Genomic DNA, 27,353 nt, shown 5'->3' on the forward strand with positions numbered 1-27,353 from the left:
GAGGACTCGCCCTCTGGGTACCGAGAGGAAATTAAAAATAAACACTTAACTAAATATTCTAAACAAAATCAAACCAAAACAAAGGTTTTTGGACCAATTTAAGTGAGATTTGAGTAGATACAACAAACTGACGTATCATTTATTATTTGTCTAAACAGACAGAGGTAAACAGACCATAAAGCAGGAGATGCTCTTCTATAGTTAGTCTTAAACCAGCAGGGGCTCCCGTCACTCGTCATATGCAGCTATGACAGGAGCCCTGTATCCAACTTCTACTCTGGAACAGAAAGTTTCCTATTTGAGTATCAGCTATTTCCTCCACACAAACAAATGCTATAAAACAGACTACTTCATTATCTGACTGTGGTGAATGTGTGTATTCATTCTACAGTAGAGCATGATGGACACACACACACACACACACAAAGAAAAGGGTACAAAGGTAGTTTTTGTGCCCTGTGTTTCTGGAACTTCAGCTTTGCTTGGTCATCATGGATAAATGCCCCTCTTATCGAGCACAACGGGTACAGGCTGGGACACACACACACACACACACACACACACACACACACTCCAACAGATTGATTACTACATTTGAAAGCCAATAAGCAACATTGTAGTGAATAAATCCATCAGATCATTTGTTGCTTTAAAGAGATTTCTGTGTGTGTGTGTGTGTGTGTGTCTCCTCATCTCTGTGGCAGCTGCCAGCACTGATAGTTGCTTTGTTTTCAGTGAGTGCCTCTTAATGAGGTCAAAGGCTATTTAGGGCCATTGGACGCTAACAAGAGGCACCTTCATCACAGTCAGAACACACACACACACACAGCTATTCATTACATTGGACCAGTCCAAAAATCGAAAGAGTCTACATATACGTATACAGGAGGAAGACTGATGCGTCTTCTGATATTTCGGGAGCAGATGAGTGAGTTTGATTTAGCTTAATGACAACATTCGAGTTCACGCTCTTCTATTACATCACCGGGACGTTATTTTGGAGATAAATCAAACAAGTGTTTGAACCATTAAGTGTCACTTTGACTCTTGATGGTTCACGGAGACGGGGCTTTTCAAGAAACGTCTTAACAACATGACAGCATGAAGCCACACGGCATTGTCTACTTGTAGTAATCCAGAGGGTCCTGCTCTATGGGCGGAGCTGATTGTGATGGACGGGCCTCTACAAGAGACAAAACAAACCAACAGGACCAAAGGACCCACATGAAGGGAAGTAAACCATGCAGTAGTTCTGTAATGTGTTGACAAAATGGGGCCAAATATCAGTGACTCATTAAAGTTTGGATTTGGCCTTTAATCATGATTGTATCCAATTTAACCTTGATGCCAAATAAGATGGAGAAAGAGGAGCCTGTGTTAGATGAGGCAGACAGAGAGGAACTGTCATCACTAGTCCCCTTCTCTCACACACACACACACACACACACAGTCACCTGCAGACAAACCCCTTTATTGAGAAGCAGGCGGCCATCTTTGATTAGACGGAGTGACTCAGCAGACAGTGAACACAAGGGGGTGTGTTTGTGTGTGGGTTCTTTAGCCTGTGATTCAGTGCGGCAGCACAATGAATGAGTGCGTTTGTGTTCACGTGGGAACATGTCAGTGTGTAAGAGAGAGAGAGAGAGAGAGAGGGGGCGAGTGATGTCGTACCTCGTGGTCCGGGATCTCGGAGGAGAGGGTCTTTCCCAGCACCGCCGCCGTCAGGTAGGTCCAGCAGCGAGCCGTGTTGGCCAGGTTGTAACCTCCTGGGGAGGGAGAGGAAACAACGTTCATGGGGTCACGCCTTCAACTGTGTGGACAAGCTTAACTTCAGTTAACATTGTCAATTAGAAGGTTAAACGAACAAGAAGTCCAGATAAGGGAAGGAAATCAAAAAGAAGCAATAAGTGTTGTCAAATTAGCCCTCTTTGTGTCTATGAGTTGTGCGAGAGGGGAGGATGTAAGGGACAGAAAGTATGTGGGACAGAGAGGAAGAGAGGTGGGATTGTATGGAGGAAAAATGGCTTCATTGTGTCGTATAAGTAGCAGCCATCATCAGGCCGAGGGGTCTGAGACAGAGCAGGGTGTGTGTGTCTGTGTGTGTGTGTCAAGGATATATGACATTATCTCCCTGTGATCGTATACAGGAGACACACAAACGCATCAACCACCACAATAGTAAACACACACACACACAACAGCAAGCGCACCTCCTCCCAGCAGCAGCGTCGGCAGCTGCCACTCCAGCACGTGCTGCAGACACTGGCCCACCCCCACCGGGGTCATGTTGAAGGAGCACATGGGGTCACCCGCCATGGTGTCGGCCCCCAGCTGCATCACCAGCGCCTCCGGGTTGAACTGCGCTCGCACTTCCTGCATCACGCTGCAACCAGTCAGAAGTGGACAGGTTGTTAGGGCGCGGTGATGCTCAGAGGAAGCCTCTGTGTGTGTGTGTGTGTGTGTGTGTGTGTGTGTGTGTGTGTGTGTGTGTACCGTGTGAATATCTGGTAGTATCGGTCATCCTTGATGCCGTCCTCCAGGGGGACGTTGACGGCGTACCAGCGGCCTTTACCCAGGCCCGTGTCACACACGTCCCCCGTACCTAAGCACGCACACACGGGTCTTACTGGCCGCCCTCTCAGTATACAAACGCTAACATACACGTGCGCTGGGAAGACCTGGGAAGAATCCAGGGGAGAACTTGTGCAGGGAGACGGTCATGACTTTGGACGTGAAGCTGAAGGCATCTTCCACACCTGAAGGGAGACGAGGAGAAACAGAGATCCACCTGGACTTATAAGGCTGAAAGTGTTTGACCGGTGGTCTCCATCCCCTCGTCTCCGTGCCTACCGTCTCCGTGGTGCAGGTCCACGTCCACGTACAGGACCCTCTCGTACTTCTCCCTCAGCTTGAGGATTCCCAACACGGCGTCGTTAACGTAGCAGAAGCCCGACGCCTCGTCCCTGTGGAGACGGACGGTAACATAATAACGTGTGATGTGTGTGTGTGTGTTTTCAGGGAAGCGGACCGAAGTGAGCGGCTTCCCCTCATGGGGACCTACTTCTTGGCATGGTGCCACCCCCCCGCCCAGTTGATGGCCACTTCACACGTTTGGTCCAGCAGACACTGGGCTGCCGTGAGCGTGGCGCCGCCCACAGCCGCCGCGTAGTCGTAGATCCCCTCCGACACCGGGCAGTCGTAACCTGGGGAGGGAGAGAAGATGAGAGGAAAGGACTGTTTCGACTTTTTAGTCACAAATACATCGCATTGTGTTTTTTTAACACGAGTACACTTTTATGGATTTTCTAGCTGTAAATAATAGAAAAAGAAAAAAGGGAGGGAGAAAAGGGCTTTGAAGGAAGAAAAACAACACAGCACAACAACACAATGTCTCCATCCAGGAAAAGGTGGGGAGAGGTGTAGGGAACACAAAAGAAGTAAGCAAGGGAGGAGGACACAAAGAGGATCAAACTAGGGAATGAGTCAAGGAAACTAAAACCAGGAGGGTGGAACTCAAGGATTGTTCTAGAGTTAGAAAACGTTAGCAAGAAGGGAGGCAGAGGCAGATCATCATGAGGGTTACAGCGCCCTCTGCTGCCCATAAAACTACACTTGTTCCTGCTGCCTCCAGTAAAAGATAGAACATAAACATTGTTAATTAAACCAGTCTGTGGTAAAAAAAAAGAAGAAAAATAACTCTCCCCATTGAGGCCATACATGTGTAAAAGAATGTTCTCCCGTGAGCTGCAACACACCCAATAACCACTGTGAATATATTTGAGCTTTTCTCACCCAGGCCGTAGTCAACCGACTGGGGGTCGTCGTTGTCTCCGTCCTGGCTGATCTTGTGGAGATGCTCCAGGTAGGAGTCTGTGTGGAACTTGGCCATGTCCTCTATGGAGGCCACTTGAGGTTTAACGGTGCTGGAGAAAAGAAGAAAATGACTTGGTGTGAATAAACACCTGCTTCGTGCTTCAAAAAGCTCAGGCCAAAGCCCCGAAAAGCAGGTATTACACGAAATTACATTGAAACAAAAAGCAACATAATCTGAGAAAAAAACATAAAATATGTGGACATGTTCTCAGCAGACTGTGTGTGTGTGTGTGTGTGTGTGTGTGAGGGAGAGGGAGAGAGAGAGAGAGAGTTGCTATAGAAACGAAGTTTGATGAGTCTGTTTACTTCGAAGCAGCACAAACACGTAAAGTGATGCGACTGAGGCTCATTTAGTAATATACTACATTAGCACTCGGTTTAGCAGCTAGCTTAACAGACAGATTCTGTACAGTTTGTTAAACCATTTCCTCTCGGACGTAAATGAGATTTAATCTCCTCACTAACTCCGTTGAGGTTATTAAACTGTTATTAGCTGCCACTCACCTCACGTGTTCCAGGAGTCCGTAGGCTTCTATCAGGGAGTGGACCATACTCGCCTGGAAACGAACCCCAAAGTGACAACAGTTGAGAGCAGAGCTAACGGCTACGCGGGCACCGCCAATGCTAACAGCTAGCGGCGCATCCCACTCACCCGGTTCGGCACTTTGGACAAACTGTCGCAGCACTCGATGTACTCCGGGCTGTGGACGTACGCGACTCTCCGGTCCCCGCAGCTGTCGTCATCACGAGCTCCCCGGTGACTCATTTACGACGCGTGAATGACGAGGAATGGTCAACGGACAGAACGGAGCTCAACGGGATTCTGTTTTTTTTTTTTTACTGTGAAGAGATTTCGAGCGGCGTCTTCTTCTGAAGTGCGGTGTTACACCGTCAACACTCCCCCCCCCCCCCCTCGGGTTGAGTCGGTTCTCACCTCACCGCTACGTTAGACGGAAATTCCCATACACACCTATATGTTTAACCACAACTCGCCTTAGTGTGTTTTATCTTTACGTGGGCATTTAAACGGTTTCTGGTGACGAAATGACGAAGAGCTGCGTCCTAAAGGGCCCTAACGGTCACTAGCATCCGCTCCGACGCTCCGCGGCCGGATGTGTTCCAGGGGAAGCGATGGGGGAGCCCGCACACCGCGTGATGCACTCTGGGATGACTTGTAGTCTTTTCGCCGGTTCTCATCGACGACGATGAACCACGTTTTAGTCTGTATAGTTTAAATGGTTATAAAGTATATTAGTAAAGTACGGGAATGTTTCAAGTGTATAGTACGATCAAATAAAGGTGCCGTTTGAACTTAAACCTACGGATGGTCTTCGCTAGAGGGCGCCAAAACCAGCAGGCAACCAGCGACCGCATTTCATTCACTGGGACACCCTGCCCCCCAAAACACTATAATGTTCCCCACTACTGAACACATTTATAGCTGACTATTCACCACTGATGATGTCCTGGTAAACCAGTAAATGTACTTTACGTGTTGACTTTATGTCGTTGTTTCCTGCAGCCACTTTCAAGTAGTTCAAGTAGTTCTGCATCACAGTTGTATGCTATTCTTTGTGTGTTATATTCTTCTAAATATCTGTTAACGATGTCAAGTTTAGGTTTGACCATTTTGTTCTCAACCAGTGTATTCCATTCCTGTTCACACTCAGCGTGTGTTGGTGGGAGTCTGGGGGGGGGGGGGGGGGGTTCACTAATCCGAGAGTATCATGCTGTTTTAAACGAGGCCTACTATTTCCGGTCACGGAATTCAAAGTAAAACATAAAATAGCATCTAATCACTGAAATCCATTTATTGTCCAATTATGGAGTTGGTATTATATATTATATATTTATTGTATTTTTTTTATTTCTGACATATATATAATCATATACATTCATGTATCATTATTATTATTATATTCATCACATAAACTATGGTATTTATGAATTGGGTTGTATTCCTGACACCTTTATTGTGAAGAGCCCCCCTCGTAACTTCCGGCAGCTCTCCCGCTTGCCGCGGCGTCGGGTTACAGCGCCGCCGCCTCGGAGCCGTCCTCTCACGCCGCTCCGCGACGCACTGACATCACTTCTCCGTCGTGAATTCAGCAGATTTAAGTTGTTAAAAACTTTCAAGACCCCCCCCCCGGTCGCACCCCCCCCCCCCCAATTCGTCTCTAAAAGCGAGCTCAACCGCTGGACCTGTCAATCATGAGGAGCAGGAGCAACTCCGGCGTCAAACTGGACAACTACGCCCGGATGGTGCACCAAACTATCCTGAGGCACCAGGTGCGTGTTGGTTGTAGTTTGTTGTAGTTTGTGTTGAATTAAAGTAGTCCGGTCCACTGAGAGCACCGACTCTCATGTTGTCATTGCACGCGGGGGGGGGGGGGGGGGGGGGCACGTTGCGCAACGCATCAAGTCTCTTTAAAACACACACAAAGACACGAGGACACACACACACACACACACACACACACACACACACACACACTATTAAGCTTTATTTGTTCTTTCATTGTATTTATTGTGTCACAATCCTTAAATCTGTATTCATAATAAATATTAATAGGTTCACTCAACACATTTACCTTCTTATTGTATAAAAAGAGAAAAACACACTGAAATAAAAACATCCAAATGACTTTGATCACATTTTTCTGGGATGGAGGCCAGAGTCCTCTCAGCGTCCACTGGGCCTCCTTCACTCCTCTGGTACAGGACAGGGGGACAGACTCCGGGGGACGTCCCAAGATGGCCTCACTATTCAGGGCTCTGGGGGGGAGGGGGGGGCTCGATTAAAGGTTACACAAGTAACCCCCCACCGGAGATGTGTTCTCGTCACAGAGCTGAAATACAATTTAAAATCCTTGTAATGAAAGTATTTTGGCAGCACGTTTGACTCTAAACACAGAGACACAAAGAGGTCCTTGTGTTGCTTCAGTTCCTCGTGGAACTGAAGCAACTCACTCATTTCCTGGTGAGTCTCTCTGCAGCAGGAAGCTACGGCGCTCTGCCTCACATAGAAAACACGTCTTATAAATGCATCTTAATGGAATTGTTTCACACACATTTTAATCTCCGTTTGTAGAAATCCTGATTGAGAGACCAGAATGCTGCAGAATAACAATACAGCAATAAATAGTCTGCACATCAAATGTTATTCTAATGATCCCATTTGTGAATGACAATATATTTTCAAAATAAGAGTTTAAATTCCCCCGGATTTCCTTCACCCGAATCAAAGCCGCTCCACCTCCCGTCACCGCACAGTGCTGACCTTTGCCCCCCCCCCCCCCCGTGCGTGTCCCACAGGACCCGGTCACGGGTCTCCTGCCGGGCAGCGCGGATCAGCCGCACTCGTGGGTCCGGGACAACGTGTACTGCGTCCTGTCGGTGTGGGCGCTGAGCCTGGCCTACAGGAAGAACGCCGACCGGGACGAGGACAAGGCCAAGGCCTACGAGCTGGAGCAGGTGTGTGTGTGTGTGTGTGTGTGTGTGTGTGTACTCTCGCTCATGTGCACAGTGGTAAATGTGGCCCGTCTTTCTCTCCAGAGTGTGGTGAAGCTGATGAGAGGCATCTTCCAGGGCATAATGAGACAGGTGCGTCTGTGCGTCTTTCACCCGGGTCAGAGGTCAAAGCCTCGGAGGTCAGAGGTCAAAGCCTCCTGTGGTCATCTCGCCTGGTTTCCCTTTTGCTGCAGCTGGATAAAGTGGAGAAGTTCAAATACAGCAGGAGCACCTCGGACTCGCTGCACGCCAAGTACAACACGGGGACCTGCGCTCCGGTCGTCGGGGACGACGAGTGGGGTCACCTGCAGGTCGACGCCACCTCGCTCTTCCTCCTCTTCCTCGCCCAGATGACCGCAGCCGGTAAAACACGCTTTGGAAGTACAAGGAACTGGAGAGTCATTCAGTTCTTTATTGTGCATAAGAATGTGTGTACAGTGTATATATTATTTACTGTGTGTGTGTGTCTGTGTGTGTGTGTGTGTGTGCCCCCCCCAGGTCTTCATATCGTCTACACACAGGATGAAGTGGACGTCGTTCAGAACCTGATGTTCTACATTGAGGCGGCTTACAAAGTGGCCGTACGTGTTTCATCCGTCGTCACGGCGACCCTCAAACTCCCCGAAACCATCGAGGAGTTTATTTTTTTGGGGGAACAACTTAAACAAGTTTTTCTTCCCCCCCGACCGCCTCACAGGATTATGGGATGTGGGAGAGAGGAGACAAAACCAACCAGGGCATCACCGAGATCAACGCCAGCTCCATAGGCATGGCAAAGGTTACAGACACACACACACACACACACACACACAGCAGGGGGAGGGTGGAGGAAGGAGTGCGAGCAGCTGCTGGGCGGGTGACCTTTAGGCCGGCGGGTGACCTTTAGGCCGACCCCGGGAGACGCTCCACTCTGGGTCAGCTGGGGGGACTCACACAGGGACACGGAGGCTCCTGAACCTTCAGCTTTTATTTTAAGGACATTAAACATTATGATGAAGAGCCTGGTGAGGAAGGTCTCTCGTGACGGGAGGTTTCAGGTTCTTCGTGGTGTCCCCGGAATGTCCTCCGCCTCAGAATAACACACACACACACACACACACACACACACACACACACTTTAGTTTAAGATACTTAGGTGTAGAAATACTAGAACCTACATTCAAACCATTCATCTCTTAAGTATCAGCTTGAACTCCCAGTACTTGTTATGCAGAATGTCTGATATCAGAATCCTATCAATTATCTCTTTATTGTGTTCCAAGTACATACAGTAATGTATTGATTATTTAGATCTGAATAGTTACTATTGAAATGATGTAGAACAAGTAGAAAGTGGATTACTTTGGAGTGTCGTGACCTCTGTGCGACCTCCAGGCGGCTCTGGAGGCTCTGGACGACCTCAACCTGTTCGGAGCCAACGGGGGACCCGGCTCCGTGGTGCACGCCCTGGCTGACGACATACAGCACTGCCAGGTACGCACACACACACACACACACACACACACGTGACTGTGATTCATCCCCCCCCCCCCCCTCTCCCATCAGTCCATCCTGACCTCCATGCTCCCCAAAGCCTCCATGTCCAAAGAGGTGGACGCCGGGGTGCTCGCCATCATCTCGTACCCGGCCTTCGCCGTCGATGACATCAGCATCGTCAACGTCACCAAGGAGGAGATCATCTCCAAGCTGCAGGTGCAGGAGACGCTGCTGCTGCTGCTGTTGTTGTTGTTGTTGTTGTTGTTGTTGATGTGTAACTTAACGCTCATACGTGCCTCTCCTCAGGGTCGATACGGCTGCTGCAGGTTCCTCAGAGACGGACACAAGACGCCCAAAGAGGTAAAGAGCCGGCGTTGGTATGTCCCGCCATGACCTCAGTTGGGGTGTGACCGTCTCTCTGCGTCCCAGGACCCGAGCCGCCTGTACTACGAGTCGGCCGAGCTCAAGCTGTTCGAGAACATCGAGTGCGAGTGGCCTCTGTTCTGGACCTACCTCATCCTGGACGGCATCTTCATCAACAGCCCCGAGCAGGTAGGCCCCGCCCCCCCCCCCCCCCCCCGCGCCCCGTTGGACGGCGTGATGGGATCTCTGGTGGTGCTGCTCCAGGTGCAGGAGTACCAGGAGGCTCTGGAGGGCATCCTGATCAAGCAGAAGGACGGCGTGCGGCTGCTGCCGGAGCTCTACAGCGTCCCCCCCGACAAGGTGGAGGAGGAGTACAGGAACCCCCACTCGGTGGAGAGGGTCCCGCTGGGCAAGTGTCCTCTGAAATGGGGACAGTCCCTGTACATCCTGGGGAACCTGCTGACCGAGGTGATTAGTGACGTAAAAACGCCACTTTATTCTTCTCCTGCTTCTTATTCTTAAACTTTAATCATGTGTTTATACATCTTCTCTCTCACCACTCTGTTCAAATGCTAAAGAAATGAGTTCTAATACAATAAAGTTACAGTTTATTGTCTTTCATGACAAATAATTTTAGAAAGAGTCAACGATCGATGCTTATTAAAGTGTTCCTTCACATGGTTTTAGGGGTTTCTGGCCCCCGGAGAGATCGACCCCCTCAACCGACGCTTCTCCACCATCCCGAAGCCCGACGTGGTGGTGCAGGGTGGGTCCCCGGCTCGGGTTCTTGGACCCGGCTCGTCTTGTTGTAATGACTTCTCTCCTCGTAGTGTCCATCCTGGCGGAGACCGAGGAGATCAAAGAGCTGCTGCTGAAGGACGGCGTCGCCGTGGAGACCGTCGCCGACATCCACCCCATCCACGTGCAGCCCTCCCGGGTCCTCAGCCACATCTACGCCAGACTGGGTAACCCCCTCGAGCCCCGCCCCCCCCCACACCCCCTCCCAGAGTGAGTCTGACCCCCCCCCCCCGCTCTCCGTCCTCAGGTCGTAACCCGAGGCTCGGCCTGACGGGGCGGCCCTACCGGAGGATCGGCGTGCTCGGGACCTCCAAGTTCTACACCATCCGGAACACCATCTTCTCCTTCACCCCTCAGGTCAGCTGACCGTCGCCCCCCCCCCCCCACCCCCCCGCTGGCTCGTTGTTTAATCTAATGGATCCAAGTGTTGCTGCAGCTGATCGACCACCAGCAGTTCTACCTGGCGCTGGACAACAAGATGATCGTGGAGATGCTGAGGACGGAGATCGCCTACCTGGCCTCCAGGTGGAGGATGACGGGGCGCCCCACCGTCACCTTCCCCATTTCACAGACGATGCTGAGTGAGCACACACACATCCTCATTCTTATTGTGTATATATGTGTATATATATATATGTATGTGTGTGTATATGTATTAAATGTGTGATGTTGCTCCAGCTGAAGACCGCTCCAGTCTGGACCCGGCGGTGCTGGCGACTCTGCGGAAGCTGCAGGACGGATATTACGGGGGAGCAAGGTCGCCCGGAGGACAATGTCGCCTTTTTAAAATGTGTAAAAAATGTCTGCTCTAAAATACCCCCCCCCCCCCAAACAGGATCCAGACAGGGAAGCTCTCCGAGTTCTTGACCACTTCCTGCTTCGCTAACCTGAGCTTCCTGGACAGTAAAGGCTCCGGCAGCACGAGCCGCCACGACAAGGATGACGACGATGACGATGATGACGAGGGGGGGGGCGGATACGTGCATGAGTTACGCAATGACGACGGTAAGAAAAGAGGGGGGCGGGAATCTTAAACCCTTCAGCGTGTGTGACTCCTTGTCCCTATGCCCCCCCCCCCCCCAGAGGCTGACGACCTCGCCCAGTACCTGGACCACCTGTTGGCCCACGCCACCCCCAAGAAGCCCAAGCAGCAGGGGGGCGGGGGGGGGAGGTTCAAGGCGGTGGCCACCAAGACCAGGGACATGGTGTCTCTGATGCACAAGGCCCAGGAGCTCGACGTGCACAGTGAGCAGGGGGGGGGGGCAGAAGCACCCAGTGTCTCCCCCGCTGTCGCCACGGTTACAGTAGAGCTGTCTCCCTCTGTCCAGGCGCCAACATGTACCTCCCCAGCAAGCTGTTCCGCTCCCCCCAGCCGTCCCTCAACCTCAACCTGCTGGACTCCTCGGGGCCGCAGGAGACTCAGGTGGGTTCCTCGGCTCCTTTTGCAAGTCTACATTTACTTCTTTGGCCTTAACCCCCCCCCCCTCTGCCTTTAATCAAGACTCAGCCGGCGGCGGCGCCTCCGCAGAGCGGCGTGCCCAGAGGGCCCGGCGGCGGCATCGACTACGAGGCGCTGGTCCGTCTGCTGAAGGACACGCAGAGCCTCCAGGACCAGGCGGACATCCTCTACATCCTCTTCAAGGACAAGTGAGACGGCGTGAGAGCGCCCACGTTCCCCCCGGTCTCTGTGGAGACGCTGCCACGTGACCTCCTTGTCTCGCAGGGGCATGGACTGGGACACCCAGCTGCGCGGCCAGGGCTGCACGGTGAGATGTCTGCTGTCCGACCTCTACAAGAAGGCCGGGGGGCTCAAGCACTGGAGCCTCATCCGCATGATCTCCGGGATGCTGAGGAAGAAGGTGGAGGAGCTCGACTCGGTACGAGGACTCACTCGCTCGCTCTGTGGACAGCATGGCAGCTCTCACGCATGACTAAACACCTCCTGATTGGCTGGCCCCCCTCCGGCAGGCCTGCTCTGATTTGCTGGCCCATCAGAAGCACCTGACGGTGGGCCTGCCCCCCGAGCCCAGGGAGAAGACCATCACGGCCCCCATCCCTCCGGACCGGCTGGCCGCCCTCATCGACGAGGCCAGCGACAGCAACATCAGCGTGGCCGTCCTCACCAAGGTGAGCCCCGACCTCACCTGGGGGAGAGAGGGGGTGTTCCATTGTCCACTGTCCGTTCCTCTCTGACGCCCCCCCCCCCATGCAGGAGATCATGGTGTACCTGGCCATGAGCATCAGGACTCAGCCCAGCCTGTTCAGCGAGATGTTCCGCCTCCGGATCGGTCTCATCATCCAGGTGATGGCCACCGAGCTGGCTCAGTCGCTCAGCTGCTCAGGTGAGCGGAGGGGGGGGAGGGGTCAGGGGGGGGTCCATTCTTTGGCCATTTGCCATTTTATCTGGACTTTTTCTTAGCCGTAGCAACCTGTCAATCACTGTGTGTGCGGTGTGTGTGTGTGTGTGTGTGTGTGTGTGTGTGTGTGTGTGTGTGTGTGTGTGTAGGGGAGGAGGCCACTGAGAGCCTGATGAGCCTCAGTCCCTCCGAGCTGAAGAACCTCCTCCATCACATCCTCAGCGGGAAAGAGTTCGGGGTGGAGCGCAGCGGTCAGTGCTCCGATCATCGACCCCCCCCCCAGTCCCACGTAGCCAATCGGAGGCTTCGCTTACTGTAACCCCCCCCCCACCCCCCTTCATCTCTCTTCCTCCTTCTCCACAGTCAGGGAGCTGGATGCCGGCGTCAGTCCCGCCATCTCCATCCATCACCTTGGCAACGTGGGCGCCACCAAGAGCGAGAGAGCCGGCATCAGCAAGCTGAAGATGGACATGAAGATGGTACAGAAGCCTCCTGACAGACGTGATATGAAAAGCTTAAGGGAGGTGCTGATGACATCAGCGCGGTGATGAGATGGAAGACAGAGGATCTTATTTTTACGTATTGTGTGTTTTCTTTGTGGCAAACGGACTGTTGTCTTTCCACAGCTGGAGCACAGGTTGTCTATGACGGAGGCCAGTCAGGTGATGATGATGAGGATGATGATGATGATGCGGTGGTAATTCACCGGGCTGATTAGATGCTGATGAGGGACAAATAATTGTGGAGCTTCATCTCAATTGTGGATTTAATTAAGAATAGCTCATAAGTTAAGATGGAGGTTGATGATTTTTTAGCAGTGGGAATGAATGAATGAATGATGAAGAGCTGAGGGGACATTCACTCACTTCCTGGTTTGCGTGAGACGGTTCCAGTCATCCGTCGTGTCTCCTCTGTTGCAGGTGGAGCGCAAGGTGTCTTTGACCGACTCAGTTAAGGTGATGAAGAGGAGGATGTTTGTCTAAACTAGAGCAATAGGACGTGTAATCGAGTTTTAATTTGACTGCTGCAGAGCTGATCAAAAGTGATGATGATGAAGATGGAGTCAGTGATCAGACTCCGTGCAGTTAATTGAAAAAAAACGCGCTGGACTTGAATCGGCAAAGTGACGCGTGGTGCTTCCCCCCCGTGAGGGTGACTTAATGATGAAGAGGACGCAGACTCGAGGACATTTTCTCTCTTTCAGCTGCTGACCTCCTCCACCCGCAGGGTGACGGAGACGTGACCTTCTAACGATCCACTGTCTGCTGAGGGTAGTTGGTCATTGTCACTTGAGTTAAAGTCAAAGACGAGTCTTTACGTCTAAAGAGGCTGCAGCAAAACGCTTGATGAAGGATCTTGAAACCAAATCAGTGGTTTACTTTTAGTTTCGTTTGCAGCAACAAGATGAAGATGAAGATGATGATGATGAGTTGATCGGTTGGTTGCTCTTCTTCTGCCTCTCAGGGCGTCCGGTCGCAGTCGATGGACGTGGAGGCCTTTGAGTCTGGGGTAAAGAGCTGCTTCCTGGTTGCATTTCATCCTGCAGTCCAACAGAAGCCCGATTGATTGACAGCCTGTGTGTGTCCCCCCCCCCACATCCCCCCCCAGAGGTACCGGCTGCCCTCCATAGACGGCCTGGACATCCCCGAGTGCTCGTCGGTCGCCAAGGATACCAGACACGGCCAATGGCTGCGCAGGAGGCGGCTGGACGGGGCCCTGAACCGGGTCCCCGTCGGCTTCTACCAGAAGGTCTGGAGGATCCTGCAGAAGGTTCGGACGCTTCAAACAAACTAATTCGCCGAAATAAGAGGTTGTTTTTGTGGAATCAGTCGGAAGGAGCACGACCCCTTTGACCTCCTTGTCTTCCAGTGCCACGGCCTGTCCATCGAAGGCTTCGTCCTTCCGTCCTCAACCACCAGAGAGGTGAGACGTCCACCTGTCTCCTGGCGATGGAGCAGCTTCTCCTGCATTGTTTGAAATCTGTTTAGTTCAGTATGTGTGAGAAAGAGGTTGAAAGACGGCGTCTCGTCGCCCCAGATGACCCCCAGGGAGATCAAGTTCTCGGTCCACGTGGAGACGGTGCTGAACCGCGTCCCTCAGCCCGAGTACCGGCAGCTGCTGGTGGAGGCCATCCTGGTCCTCACCATGCTGGCCGACGTGGACATCCCCAGCATCGGCTCCATCATCCACGTGGAGAAGATCGTCCAGCTGGCCAACGACATGTTCTACAAGGACCAGGTGAGCGGGCGCACAGCGGGGGGGGGTAGGGGGGGCTGTGGTGATGGTGAAGTGAGCCAGCGGCTTTCTCCTCCTCCTCCTCCTTCTCCTCCAGAGGGACCTGGGAGCCGAGGAGCACGTCCTGGAGCGGGACCCGTCCACGGGGGTGTGCCGGCTGCTGTACGACAGCGCCCCCAGTGGCCGCTTCGGCAGCATGACGTACCTCACCAAGGCCGTGGCGGCGTACGTGCAGGACTTCCTGCCCGGCGGGGCGTGCGCGGTGCAGTGAGGCGACGCCGGCCGAAGGCACGATGGCGGCGGAAGAAGCACAGCAGGTTTTTACTTTACTAACACACTGAACTGTGAGGATGTGTATTCATATATATATAGATATAGATATTAATATATTAATTCATATATATATATATATATATATTAATACACACGTGTCCTCTAGCTGTGGATCATCACACAGACCATTATGTTGTGTCTTTGTGTCCGTTTGGTCATTTCTGTTGGAGTTGTGTCTCTTATTTTAGTGCCTTTCTGATCATTTCAAGTTTCTTTTAGGCTGTGTTTTTTTTTCTAAATATTTTCAGATGTCACTTTCCGTCCAACATGCTGTACGATGTATAAAATAATGACAAATATGACCTAATCTTTGGATTGTTTATTTAACAGTTCTAAGATCATAATTAAACAAAGCGTAATAATATGGTTCTTAATGGGTCTATTTGAGAGACTTGTTTTGTGTGTGTGTGAGATTTTTTGAATGCAGTGATTAAATAAGAGAAATAGCTGAATTTATCTGCTGAACTGTAACTTTTATTGAGTGTTTTTTCTTTGTTTAACGGCAGTAAAACTTAAAGCGATTGACTTATTTCACATTTTATTGACCCATTTAAGCTTTAACTGATTCAGTGTCTCTTTGGCTGATTCCCATGATGCATTGTTCCTCTGTTGTCCAAACACCAGACTGATGTGGTCCTTATGACGAGTGAGTCACGGCTCCCCACAGATTCATTCTTCATGGAATAAAGCTGAGAACCAACCAGTGTTTGTCTATTTTCTGCATTTAATTCAGTTAAGGATTCATGCAAAAGGATTTGATGTTTGTTGGATTGCTCCTTTTACTCGTATTCACCCGTAGGAGGACTTTGTGAAGGTTGAAACGTTTCGCCGAGGCCTCCAGCAGGCGGCGCTACACGAGCACAGATGATGTCATTAAGACTTTTGGGGTCAGGGCCGTTGTCAAAAATCTTATCTCGTGTATGAAACCCAGCACAGTCAGTGCGAGTTAAACTTTGAATCTTATTTCGCATAAACTTTGTTTAATCCTATTTCCGGGCTGGTATTTTGCAAACCAATGTCACAACACATTAACTATTAAAACAATATCCTTGTCTATCGGACATCATCACATTGTCCTTATTGTCTATTGTCTAGTATTCTATTCTATAGTATTCTAAATGCAAAAAAATAATAATACAAAGAATCCGCTATAATAAAAAGACAACAGAGAGGGCTGCTGGACAACCAGACATGTCTTTGTCCTCTTGTGGAAAAAACACTCCAACTTGAGTCTCCAAAGCAGAACGGCTGAAACTTTCATGGTTAATTCTTCCCTTTTCACACATCCGACAAAATTAAATTACAACGTATGTCTAAGAAAGAAAAAAACCCAAATAGTGCAATTTTGAATGCAGCTCTGTGGGGCTAAAGGCTAACTACCGTATGCTAACGTGCTGATCGTTACCCGCTGAAACGTTTAAAAAGGTTCCCCATCTCAGTGTGCTAGCCGACGCGAGCTACGCTAGCTAATGCGCTAAACAAGGTACAGGTGAGGCTGATGGGAAGGTAGTTTTACAGGTGTTACAGATCAGTGAGTTAAAAGTTGTTAAGAGGTAGAATTTATTGGAAAAAAAGACCATATATAAGACCAGACATAAAATCAATATTGAGGACTGAAGGGATCATGTTTAATTTGGACACGTTGTTAGTTTAACGTTGTTGAACAGAGACCGAAATATGTGACTTTGTGAAGAAGAGAACCAACACAGACAGAAGCCTGGAACTGTTGACTTTTGACACACAGAAAAAAGTCCTGTGGAATTAAATGACTCAGTTTGCCTTGAAAAATGTCACCAATGACAGTCAATTTGCAGTGAATTATGTCATTGTTAAGTTAAACCTGGTGTGTTGAAATGTTAATACTTTCACATTTATTCGTAATGCCTAGTGAAAAGTCTAGATTTAAGTCCACTTTTACAAACCTTTAATACGGATTATTAATTTAGCACGACCACAAAACTAACTTAAAAACTTTGGATGCTAACCGCTAACGAACGTTTACCGTTAGCTGCTGCGGACGCTAAATCTAAGCTAACGTTCATATTGATATCTTTTTTAAAAGTCAGATCAAATTTAAATGTTGAAGAAAAGTATTTGATTCATGTTTCCATCTGTATTATTAAGTAGTTGTTTAAACGTTTATATTTTTAATCTTTTTAAATCCCCCTGTCACAAAGGACAAAGAGGAAACTAGTTTTCATAGACCGAGAAGATTGTTTTTATCAATGCTTACTCAACTTCGTTTGACACGGGAGACAATGATTTAAACAATAAGAAATTAAGAAAGTTATACGGTCCGATCTAACATTGTGCTCCACTTAGTGTTAAACTCACGCTGTATAAAACCCGTTGGTTTGTGGATTAATGCCGTGAAGCCTTGAGTTCTGCAATTTCGGCGTTGCCATCTTGGATTACAGCGGCCGCCATGTTGTTTATTCACAAACAATGAACAGGAGTTCATTTATTTGGACGGCGGAGGAGACCGTTTGACTTTTTATCAAGACGACTGCAATGTCACTTCCTTATTTCCAAGTTTCCTTGTTTCCTTGTCTCTGCTTGTTCAGACATGACATTTATCAGATGGTCTGAAAGCGACTTTGAGTTGTCCCGTTTGAATCCGTGTTAATAAAACTGTTCACTGGTCATCTGTCCTCACAATGAAACTTTGCTCGATTTAAATATTATTAGAGGAAAGGTCAGGATGCCCATTGCGTACCACACAGAGTGTGAAACACATGGTAAGGACGGAAAACAACACTTGTCTATACATAAATATGACATTTACATCAACAGAATCTGACTCCACGGTGCCGTGTCCATGTCATACGAGTCGATGCTATAACTCTAAACTGTGATCCAACGAAGGGGAGGAGTAGTCAGATGACGTGTTAATAATGTGCAGACGCGTTATGGTGGACACAGACCGAGGGGGGACACGAAAGCAAAGGAGAGACGACGATGCTCCGATCCAACCGTCCAACCATCAGCGAGTCCAGAAGACTTTCACACAGTGAAACGTCAGCCAGGACGACCTCGGCCGAGACTGAACACCGAGTGCGAGGCCAGAGGTGCCGGATGACTCACACGGCGCTTGATGGATCGTGATGTTGAGCAAGGAGCAGTAAACACATATTTCAGAATGCCGCTGGTATGTCGCTCACATTTGACCCAGTGCACAGGCTTTAGTGGCGTTTGGTCTTCCCTTCCCTCATCACGTTTATTTTATAGAATGTTCTTTGAACAACACGGAAATGAAATAATCAATACTTTATGAAATAAAATTGTGCTGTGGTCCAGGAAGGTCCAGGAAGAGTTATCGAGCTAACTGTGGCTAACAACACCCATACCTCAGTATTCTTCTTCTCTAAATCTCACTGTAGCAATGTGTGTGTGTGTGTGTGTGTGTGTGTGTGTGTGTGTTTTAATCCGCAGCTCAAAATAGTAGCCAAGAAGTGCAGCATTTTCACCTGTACGAGTCATGTTTGTTTGTTTCTGTTAATTCTGTAAATGATTTTAAAATAAGGAACAAATGCATGAAATTCATGTTTTTCTCCCATGTTTTTATTCCACTTTTCCTCCAGCCCTCCACACGTAGAGAATACAGTACATACAGTCGACAGCACACAGTACAAAGATAATTTGGGTTTCAAAAGTGCAATCCTGCTTAAGCGTTTCTCAACGCAGAGCCTACAAAGAATCAACCAAAATCCGATTATTCTCCTTCAAACGGCGCCGTGCGGCTATTCGCTAAATGGGTTGTTGCTCACTGATTTAAAGCTGAGCGACGAGTGGATCTTTAAAAGGTAAACGGAATCCAGTCGGGTGATAATTCTAACACAAACCACGGATATACGAACAATGCTACATGAAATGATGTAAATGGGTACATTTTAACACATTTTTAGAGGATAGAATAAATAAAATATGAGAATCGCCACCTTTCACCGAATCAGTACACATTCATAACTTACATTATGAATAATGTTACCATCCAGGAATGCCTGAATTATTAAAAAATAAAAAGAAGGGGGGGGGGGGGGTCTTCTGTGTGTCATCTGGCACATTATCAGTGGTGAAGGATTCCACACAGTGGGGGTTTAATTTATCAGATAAAGGTCGGCAGTCTTCCCCTTGACATCCATCCCAATCTGTGACACATAGTTCCAAGGCGCGGTGAAATCAAAGTTAGATATAAAACCATCATTTAAACAGCAGACTTTGTAAAATCATCTGATAACAAACCCCAGCTTTGAGTTCAGGGGGTCTTTTGGTCTCCATAGACTGTAACTACCTGCAGCTTAGATTCACATGAACACAATGATATATCAGCAACGTGTTGGCACACATAAATATCTGTAAAAAGCGATTAGGATGGTCTGTCCTGACATCTGTGAAGCCCCCGAGCTACGTCAGTAGTTCACGGGGCCGGAGGCGGAGCGGTGGGTGGTGGAGCAGTGTCCCGCCCTGGAGAGACCGCGAGGGAGGAAGAGCAATCAATCAATCAAGGAACCGTTCATCCTGATACGAATATTAATGTTAACGCATGGAAGGATGCGGTTTACCTGCAGAGGCCCGTGGAGCACTCGTAGTTGTTCTGGCAGTAAGCCCCCAGCGGCTTGCTGTTCATGATCCTCCACAGCGGGGTCATCCGGGCCACCCTCCTCGGCGCGACCCCGTCCCATTGCGCCCTGCGGGCCTGAGGCGCCGCGGAGGCCTGCTGCGGGACCACAACAAGACATGAAAGTGTGAGTGGAGCAGTTCCTCTCCGTGTGTCACCCGTTTCAATGAACCCACAGGTGGTGGAACCCGGTCTGAACTCACCTGCTGCGCCATCATCAGCAGCACGATGCACAGCAGCGCCGCCGCCGCCCTCCTCGGGCCGAAGAAACCGCTCTCCTGCATGGTCTCGGTGGGACTCTCCTTGGCGTGGTGCGGGTAGTGGGAAGGTTCCTTTGAGAGCGAGGCCTGGACGAGCTGTGACACGGGCGGAGGAGGCCGGGCTCTCCTTTATACGGACTGGCCCCAATCCCACGGGGACAGGAAGCGAAGAGGGGGGAGGGACCGTCACAGTCCACTCGCTCTCCCTCTCTCCCGCTATCTCTCTCTTTATCTTTTCTGGCCCGAATGTGACATTGCAGGGGAAAAAAAATCAAATTCCCCAAAACGAGGCCACATGTGACACATCACGTATCACGTTCTCTTCTTCATCCTCTTCCTCTTCCATTCACACGCTGAGCAGATCATGTGAGGAAGGAGGAACATTCACACGTTCACCGAAAGGCAACATCGGACGGGGAAAGGGTTCAAAGAGGCAAAGAGGTCACTGCATGTGTGTCAAAGCGCAATAAGGCTTCATCGCCCTTTGACCTGACGCAATCTCTGCAGCAGGTCCGCTTATACAACGCGGAGGGATGTGTGTGAGGTGTGGTTTACATAAGCAGGGACTCACACCACACACCTGGAACGTGACCGCACGTCCCATAGCTCCCAGTCGCATTTGACAAATTCTGTATTTATTGTATGTTGTATTTATTTAATTCTGTGTAGTATGCATGAAGAAACCGGAGCGTACCCTCGGAGGAGCAAAGTCTGAGCACTTCTGCGCCCTCAAAGGAGCGTTAATAAATCCCTGCGGCTGCAGCGCGGCGCTGTTAGCTCTGTTAGCGCTGTTAGCTCTGTTAGCGCTGTTAGCCGTTAGCTGTTATATTTACAGTGGGCACGAGGCTGACGGGGGCCACGCTCCACCTGCACCCCCCCGATCGGCCGTTAACGAGCAGCAGTCAATGGACAGAGGTCACGTTCTCAGCTCCTTGTTTACAGAGCGAGGGGAACTCAGGTGGAACGTTGAGTGCACAAAGTCCGCTCCGCTCATAACGGCGCCGTGCGATGGACCCGATTAAGTGGAAACGTGATAATCCAGACACAAAAGTAACGTCAACCTTTGTAGAATCTAAATACATGTAGATACTGTGAGTCTATTTCCCTTTTCACGTCTTCTTGCCACGTCCTGAGGTCCCTTTGGGTCTCTTACTGCTGGTTGGGTTTATCTCCTCACACTTTGGGTCCTTTGGCCCTGCACCCGGTTCAGTGATCCCTCCATGCAAGGAGAGATGGATCGAAAGAAGATGTCAGCAGGTCAGACATGACCTCATCTGTCCAGTGCTGGTGTGGCGGCGCAGGATGAGCTACACAGAAATAGCTTACCCAGAATGCACTATAATTAAGGACAGGCCTTGAGTCAAAGCCAGAAGCTCTCAGATAGTGAATGTGGTGACAGTTCATGGCTCTTATCTCTGTTTGAAGAGGCTCACAAAGGGTCAGCAGCAACATGACGTTTCTTCCATAATCAACAACATGTATTTAAAGTCTTCACGTCGGCCTTTGATAGATTCCAAAGTCACTTTCATCTTGTACTAACAGCTTAAACCTCGGGCCTCCTGCTCACTAATCGCTCTCGCAAAGGATTGTGGGTCGGCAGGAGTATCATGCGTCAAAAAAGGAGACCGTCTGCACAACCTGTACAGACGGTCTTTTATTTCGGGGACGTTGCACATCTGTTGTGAGGAGACAGATGAGTGTCCCTCGAAGGGGGGGGGGGGGGGGTGTCCCCCTAACGGACCCACGGAGCAAGTAAACACGCATGTAAATCTCCTCATGTAACATGCCGCTGTTCCCTAAACGTGAACTTCTCATTTTGATGGATGTGTATTTTTAAGTGTTGCAGCTTTAACGCGAGCCACATGTGATCATTTAGAGATCATCGGCCCGGAGAAGCTCACATGATGAGAAGAAGTATCCTCTGCAAACAGCAGCTCTGACTGCAGAGCAAAGGTCACCTGCTGACCAATGATTCACATTTACATCTATGTATTATTTATAAATAGCAGAGGGATGATGACCTCAGCAGAGTCACCTTTAACCTCGTTGGCCCTTAAAGGGAGTGTGTGTCAGAGGAAGACGCCTCCAGTGGTGAGGCTGCAGATTGCAGGCAACGACGTGTGTGTGTGTGTGTGTGTGTATAAAACGACGTTTAGAATCTTTACTTTCCTTCCTGGTGGAACCCGTTATCGGCCTTGTTCTCCCTGTGGATCCCAGCTGACCTTCCCTCAGAGGCTGTGATGTGGCTACCCGGGGCCTCGGAGGAAGGTCAGCGCGAGGCCAAGGTCGCAGGGGTCACGTGAAGGCGTCGTCTGGTGGGAGCCGCGGCTCGTTGGTGGTGAGCGCCGCCTGGTGGACTCGACGCCGCAGCGCAGCCCTTTGAATCCGTGCTGCAGGATTCATGAAGGTGAATCTGAAGCATCGCGTCCAATGAAACAAAGGTGTAAATAATTCATCTATTTACAGTGACGTCTGAAAATTACACTTTAGCTTCTGGATCACAAGCTGAATTCAGGAGGCAGCCTCACCATCTTTAATCCATTCAACAACCAAAGACCTTAAAAAATGACAATAAATTAGGGTTTTTAGAAAACATGCATTTTATTGTATTATCTATTTTCACGCGTAATAAAAATTGCATTCCTTCAGACTGCAAAACTTCCATTTGTCTTTTCACGTGATTCTTTTCTCTCAATCCTTCATTCAGGTTTTTTTTTATTTTCAAAGACAGCCCAGTAGCAGCAGCACATATTTTAAGTTTTTTTGGAGACCCCTCCCATTATAAATACACACAAAATGCAAAGGTTGAGATTGTAAACAGCAAAAACAATTTGGACGACACGAAAGCCTTCAAAGTCCCGTCAGCGCGGCCGAGCCTCCTCCATTAAAACATCTACCTTCTGCACATTGTAGCAGCTTCACGTCAGCGCCTTTCAATACATTAACATTTGGGGGGTTTTGGGGAGGGGGGGGGGGGTTCTTCTTGGGAATGTGAACTTTGATACGAAACGCCGATCAAGTTTATCTTTTTTCTTTAAAAGAACAAACAACACGAGGTTCAGCGATGACTCAGTTTAACTTCCAGCAAACAGCAGCGACTCCTCCACACATTTTTTTTTTTTTTTTTTTTAAAAGCTTCACCGAGTTGACGTGGTTTTATTTTATTGGCCCAGAGGCTTTAAAACGCTTCAGCTGCCCGTTTGTTTTAATCAAAGTGCTTTAACGGTAAAGTGCTTAAACCCCCCCCCCCAGAGTCAGCGACAGGTGCACGACTCGGCCACCATGTCCTCCAGCTCGCGGTACTCCACCTTCTTCTTGTGCACCACCAGCACGCTCATGGGCATGTACTTGTAGGGCACGCAGGACGGGGGCGGCACGTCGCCCACCCCCAGGTCGCTGATGACCGTCTGGATGATGGCGTGGTTGGGGGAGTGGAAGCCGTAGCTCAGCACCCGGGGGCAGTTGCCCTGGCAGAAGCGCGGGTTGTACACCGGGGGGGCGATGAAGTAGTGGCCCCAGCCCAGCTCGTCGAAGGACAGGCGGAACGAGTGCAGCTTGCAGCGGCTCTTGGGCGCCGCCCCCCCCGCCCGCCGCCCGGAGCCGCTGGGGGGGATGTCGGGGATGACGGAGGCGGAGGTGGAGAAGGAGGAGGAGTAGGTGGGGGCGTTTTTCAGCACGTCCAGCGACGTGTCCTTGGGGTCCGGCGGGGAGGGGTCTTTGGAGCGGCGGCGGCGGCGGGTGGCGGGGGGGGGCGGCGGCGGCGGGAGGGAAGGACGGCGCGTGATGTTCTCCCCTTGGACCCCCAGCAGGTCGCCCATCCAGTCCTTCCCCTCCCGCTCCTCCTCCACGTACAAAAGGAGGGACGGGACCTCGAGGTGGGGCGCCCCCCTGCGGAGGGGAAACCGCCACCCCGAGAGGCCGCCGCCCCCCTCCCTGCACCAGTACTGGGCCGTGAGGGTCAAGTGGCCCCCCGGGGGGCCGCGGCTCTTCCCCCGCCGGACGTGGGCGGTGATGTCCGTCTCGGTCCAGCGCTCGTGGGGCTCGAGGGTGACCAGGCTCGCTTTGCCCAGTGAGGTGATCTGAGCCCTGCAGCGGGGGGGGTGGAGGGGGCGGGTGGAGGAGGAGGGTGCAGAGCGGAGGTGGATGAAGGAGGCTCTGATCAGCTGCTCTGAGGGAACCGTGTCCAGGTTGTACTGCACTGTGAAGCTGTAGCGGTGGTCTGAGGGACACAAGACAGTAAATGTTAAGGACACGTTATTTTACCCAAGATGCTTTGGGCCATTCTGAATAACCAGGGGAACCATCAAGATGCATTATGGGAGGTGTAGGATCCCTGATTTTTGAACGTGATCCACAACAAGAAATGTCAATCAGATGGTTTAAATACAAACAAAATATATTCCTGCTCTTATGTCATCAATCCAGGAAAAAGCTAAATTTAAAAAAATAGATTAAACATTGCTTCATTGTAACAATGTGATACAAATAAATCATTTCTCGGTAGCCTTCAGGGATGAAGCTTTTTTTGCTGCTCAAATAATGCTTTGCAATGTTTAATCATTTCTCTTTGGTCCGTTAAGTTCTCATTTTACTGGATGTGTCGCAGCTTAAAAAAGGAACAAATTAAAATATTTTTTCAGAGCCTCCCAGTGAACACCTTTCACTCAATGTGTCGATACGTGAAATAATGATTTATGGCTTGATGATTCTCACTGGGATCAATAAAGTTTTCCCTTCAAAATTCCATCAACATTGGATTTATATCATTAATGCAATTGGCTAAAATTCTTTAAATGTAAATATAAGGCAGTAAAAATGTTGCACGTCCACTCAAACAAGGCGATAAAGTCCAATATCGACCTCAGAGTAAAAGCCTTCGAGTTCACACGCACAACCCAAACCCGAACCTTTGGCCCAATGAAGCCGCGGCGCCTCACCTGGGGAGGCCGGCAGGTGGCGCACCGACGAGGCGGACGGCCTCAGCAGGCGCACCGTGTTGGACCCGAACTTCCGGTGCTGCTTGGGCCGACCGTCCGGCTCCGCGGCGCTGCGGTACAGACTCAACATGAACTGCAGGTTCTGGTCCGCCTTCTGCTCCTCCGTCAGCGGCCGGTGGTGCTGCTGCTGGTGCTGGTGCTGCTGGTGGTGGTGGTGCTGGTGGGCGGAGGCCGCCGCTCCGCAGGTGGCGCAGGTGGAGGACAACAGGTAGGCGAGCCAGGACAGGACGCAGACGCGCAGTAAGCCGTGCGCGGCGCGGGTCGCCTTCATGTTTCTCATATACACGTAGAATAATATGTACATGTAGCATAAATATATAATAATAATAATAATAAACATAAAACAACAACCTCTCGTGCTAGCGAGCTCCACGCACGAGGCTGTAGTTGGTAACCATCCTCCGCGCGGCCATAGGGCGGGAGATACGGGCTCACCTGGTCGCGCTCACTTTTTGGACTGTCAACTTCCGGAAACTGGCGGTGACCTCTAATTAACCTCTCGCGCGTGCGCAAAGCGCCACAATTAACGTGAGGAGGCCACGTGACCGGCGCGTTAGCGTCAAACCGTCGTTTGGCGTTTTTTTTATTGCGTGTAATTTGTTTTCACCTTGACGCCTTTTTTCTTGATAGATCTTTAAATAATTCAGTGTTATGTTTTAATATGTTTTTTTTTTTATTTAAAAAAAGCAAAAGTAAAATGTTTCGATTTAGAACTTGAATCAAGACCAACTTAATTTATCTTTATGCCAATAATAAATAACCTTATAGACCGGATAGAAAAAAAATGTAATAATTAGAGAGAAAAATAGGAGACAACAATCAGGTGAAAACAATCGAAAAAGAAACTTATTCGTTTTTGCAGTTGACTGAAGAAAAGGTTTTATTTTGAATAATTGTCTTTGGTTCCATCCGGTGGTAGAAAGATGTGACTGATGAAATAAAAGTCCCCTCATAAAACACTATTCAAACTGTGTGATGTGTTTGTGTGATAAAGGTATGAATCCAACAGAAGAATCCAAACTCGCTTCCACATTGACAAACTTTATAAAATACAGCATTTTAATATTTTAACAATCTTTACCAATCAAAACCTTTAAAGTGCTTTAAGTGATTTAACTACTCTGACCTGTCATACTGTGTAATCTTCATCCCATCACCCCAACACTCAAGTGTGTTATTTTACTCGATTTGTCTGCTTATCACTGACACTACTGTACATTTACATTATATTAAGTGTCTTTATTCCTTCATTAAATTGTTCTCTAACTTATGAAGACTCTTGCTGGGGAAACCGCTGTCGTTAAAGTACACATTTTGATAAATAATCAAACTGAAGGAAGTTAGTGCTTCTTCCACCTCTTAGTTGTTTTGGAGTCCCGGGCCTTATTTACAGCTTCTGGTTTCAGTTTATTTTGCAGTGTAAGTAGCTTCTTTGTGAGCAAAGCGTTGGGATCTGTCGTCGCATGATGTCCCTGCAAAAGTCGCGACGGAAACACAAACAAAAAAACAAACTCGATCTCACTTGAAAGCGTCGCTCGCCACCAACACAAATATTTCAGTCCAGAGTTTCCAGAAGCAGGTCCTGGTGGTGAGGAGGAGGAGGAGGAGGAGGAGGAGGAGGAGGAGGAGTGGGGCGTCTGGGCCACGTTCACGTCTTTGATTCCCTTGACATAAACACACACGCATGGAGACGGCCACTCGCTCACACACGTCTGCATGGTGACATTCCACAAGTGTGATTATCTGCAACCTGCATCACTTCAGTCTGCAGGGAGAGTGTGGGAAAAGGGCCTCTGAGACAGAGAGACGTTTAATTACATAAATACACCCCCCCCCCTCTCACCCACCCCAAAAAAGCAAACTGTTTGTTTTGTTTTGTTTGCATTATTCCCATATAAATCAGCTTTATTGGCCACCTGAGGAAGTTTAACCACACATTGTTGTCAGGTAAATGGGACTAGTCACGTGAGCTCAGAGCAGGATAATAAAGCCCAATGAGATGTTGTTCTTTGGAGAGCTTCTGGATGAGGTGCTCCATGGGATGGATGTTGTTGTTGGCCTCAGCAGCCCAGCAGGCTGGTATGAACTGTTCATGCTGCAGGGCTCCAGGGTGGAGGAATGGAGATCCTTATCACGTTCACATAGCAAAAAACAACTCAAAAGTATATTTGAACTATTGATTTTCAGCTCAATAACAGTATGTGTTTTGCACTGATGTATTTACAGCTCCAGAGGGTGAAGTGAACAATTAAACGTAAGGCGTCATTTTGTTTAATTATAGTTATTAACACATCTGCTTACACCACCTTAATGTTGTCGCTGGGAAGGAGACGTTTTTTTGTCCTCCACATGGCAACGACGAGGCGCTGAAAGCATGGCTCTTTTTGGGTATAAATTCGGCGCATTGTCTACGGGGGGGTTGATGATAGCTCCCGCAAAGGGCCGGTGCTAAAGTGGCGGGTGTCGTGTTACAAACGAGCGGCCGGCCGCTCGCTCCTGGGGGGCTGTGATTCGGCTGTGGTCGCCGGCCTGG

At 49.5% G+C, this 27,353-nt stretch overlaps 5 protein-coding genes across 7 annotated transcripts in view; 1 reads left to right on the forward strand and 4 right to left on the reverse strand.

Annotated features, from left to right (window-relative positions):
* Positions 1 to 4,988, reverse strand: part of hdac8 (histone deacetylase 8) — a 10,640-nt gene extending 5,652 nt beyond the window's left edge. Inside the window, exons 1-9 of one of the 2 annotated variants that reach the window (XM_037480019.2) lie at positions 4,526 to 4,987; positions 4,378 to 4,430; positions 3,793 to 3,923; positions 3,062 to 3,203; positions 2,851 to 2,963; positions 2,679 to 2,756; positions 2,494 to 2,602; positions 2,211 to 2,383; positions 1,672 to 1,766 (exon numbers count right to left, since the gene is read on the reverse strand). In XM_037480019.2, coding sequence (XP_037335916.1) covers positions 1,672 to 1,766; positions 2,211 to 2,383; positions 2,494 to 2,602; positions 2,679 to 2,756; positions 2,851 to 2,963; positions 3,062 to 3,203; positions 3,793 to 3,923; positions 4,378 to 4,430; positions 4,526 to 4,639 — 1,008 coding nt within the window. In that variant the 5' untranslated portion in view covers positions 4,640 to 4,987. Of the gene's footprint in view, positions 1 to 1,671; positions 1,767 to 2,210; positions 2,384 to 2,493; positions 2,603 to 2,678; positions 2,757 to 2,850; positions 2,964 to 3,061; positions 3,204 to 3,792; positions 3,924 to 4,377; positions 4,431 to 4,525 lie in introns of both variants that reach the window. The other variant, XM_062557177.1, reaches the window with a different exon arrangement.
* Positions 1 to 27,353, reverse strand: part of rps4x (ribosomal protein S4 X-linked) — a 90,509-nt gene that overhangs the window by 18,427 nt on the left and 44,729 nt on the right. The window lies entirely within an intron of this gene.
* On the forward strand, positions 5,923 to 15,648 carry phka1a (phosphorylase kinase, alpha 1a (muscle)). 2 transcript variants are annotated; one of them, XM_037479829.2, is made up of 32 exons: positions 5,923 to 6,162; positions 7,189 to 7,347; positions 7,429 to 7,476; positions 7,578 to 7,746; positions 7,882 to 7,964; positions 8,081 to 8,161; positions 8,758 to 8,856; positions 8,929 to 9,075; positions 9,166 to 9,219; positions 9,289 to 9,411; positions 9,487 to 9,690; positions 9,910 to 9,988; positions 10,053 to 10,187; positions 10,268 to 10,377; positions 10,457 to 10,601; positions 10,699 to 10,777; positions 10,856 to 11,025; positions 11,104 to 11,265; positions 11,349 to 11,443; positions 11,522 to 11,667; positions 11,744 to 11,897; positions 11,989 to 12,147; positions 12,233 to 12,362; positions 12,527 to 12,628; positions 12,741 to 12,856; positions 13,004 to 13,039; positions 13,298 to 13,333; positions 13,842 to 13,886; positions 13,986 to 14,147; positions 14,247 to 14,300; positions 14,415 to 14,615; positions 14,710 to 15,648. In XM_037479829.2, the coding sequence occupies exons 1-32, from the start codon at positions 6,085 to 6,087 to the stop codon at positions 14,881 to 14,883; spliced, it is 3,735 nt and encodes a 1,244-aa protein (XP_037335726.2). In that variant the 5' UTR covers positions 5,923 to 6,084; the 3' UTR covers positions 14,884 to 15,648. The 2 variants fall into 2 exon arrangements, with proteins under 2 accessions (XP_037335726.2, XP_037335728.2); XM_037479831.2 differs by lacking the exons at positions 13,004 to 13,039; positions 13,298 to 13,333.
* Positions 18,485 to 19,959, reverse strand: leap2 (liver-expressed antimicrobial peptide 2). The gene is made up of 3 exons (XM_037480180.2): positions 19,767 to 19,959; positions 19,508 to 19,662; positions 18,485 to 19,409 (listed from the first exon to the last, which is right to left on the reverse strand). Exons 1-3 carry the CDS (start codon positions 19,845 to 19,847, stop codon positions 19,355 to 19,357), a joined length of 291 nt encoding a protein of 96 aa, XP_037336077.2. The 5' UTR covers positions 19,848 to 19,959; the 3' UTR covers positions 18,485 to 19,354.
* bmp15 (bone morphogenetic protein 15) lies at positions 22,389 to 25,294 on the reverse strand. The gene is made up of 2 exons (XM_037479982.2): positions 24,761 to 25,294; positions 22,389 to 24,042 (listed from the first exon to the last, which is right to left on the reverse strand). The coding sequence occupies exons 1-2, from the start codon at positions 25,158 to 25,160 to the stop codon at positions 23,078 to 23,080; spliced, it is 1,365 nt and encodes a 454-aa protein (XP_037335879.2). The 5' UTR covers positions 25,161 to 25,294; the 3' UTR covers positions 22,389 to 23,077.

This window comes from Pungitius pungitius, chromosome 1 (assembly GCF_949316345.1).
Source record: "Pungitius pungitius chromosome 1, fPunPun2.1, whole genome shotgun sequence".
Taxonomy (NCBI): domain Eukaryota; kingdom Metazoa; phylum Chordata; class Actinopteri; order Perciformes; family Gasterosteidae; genus Pungitius; species Pungitius pungitius.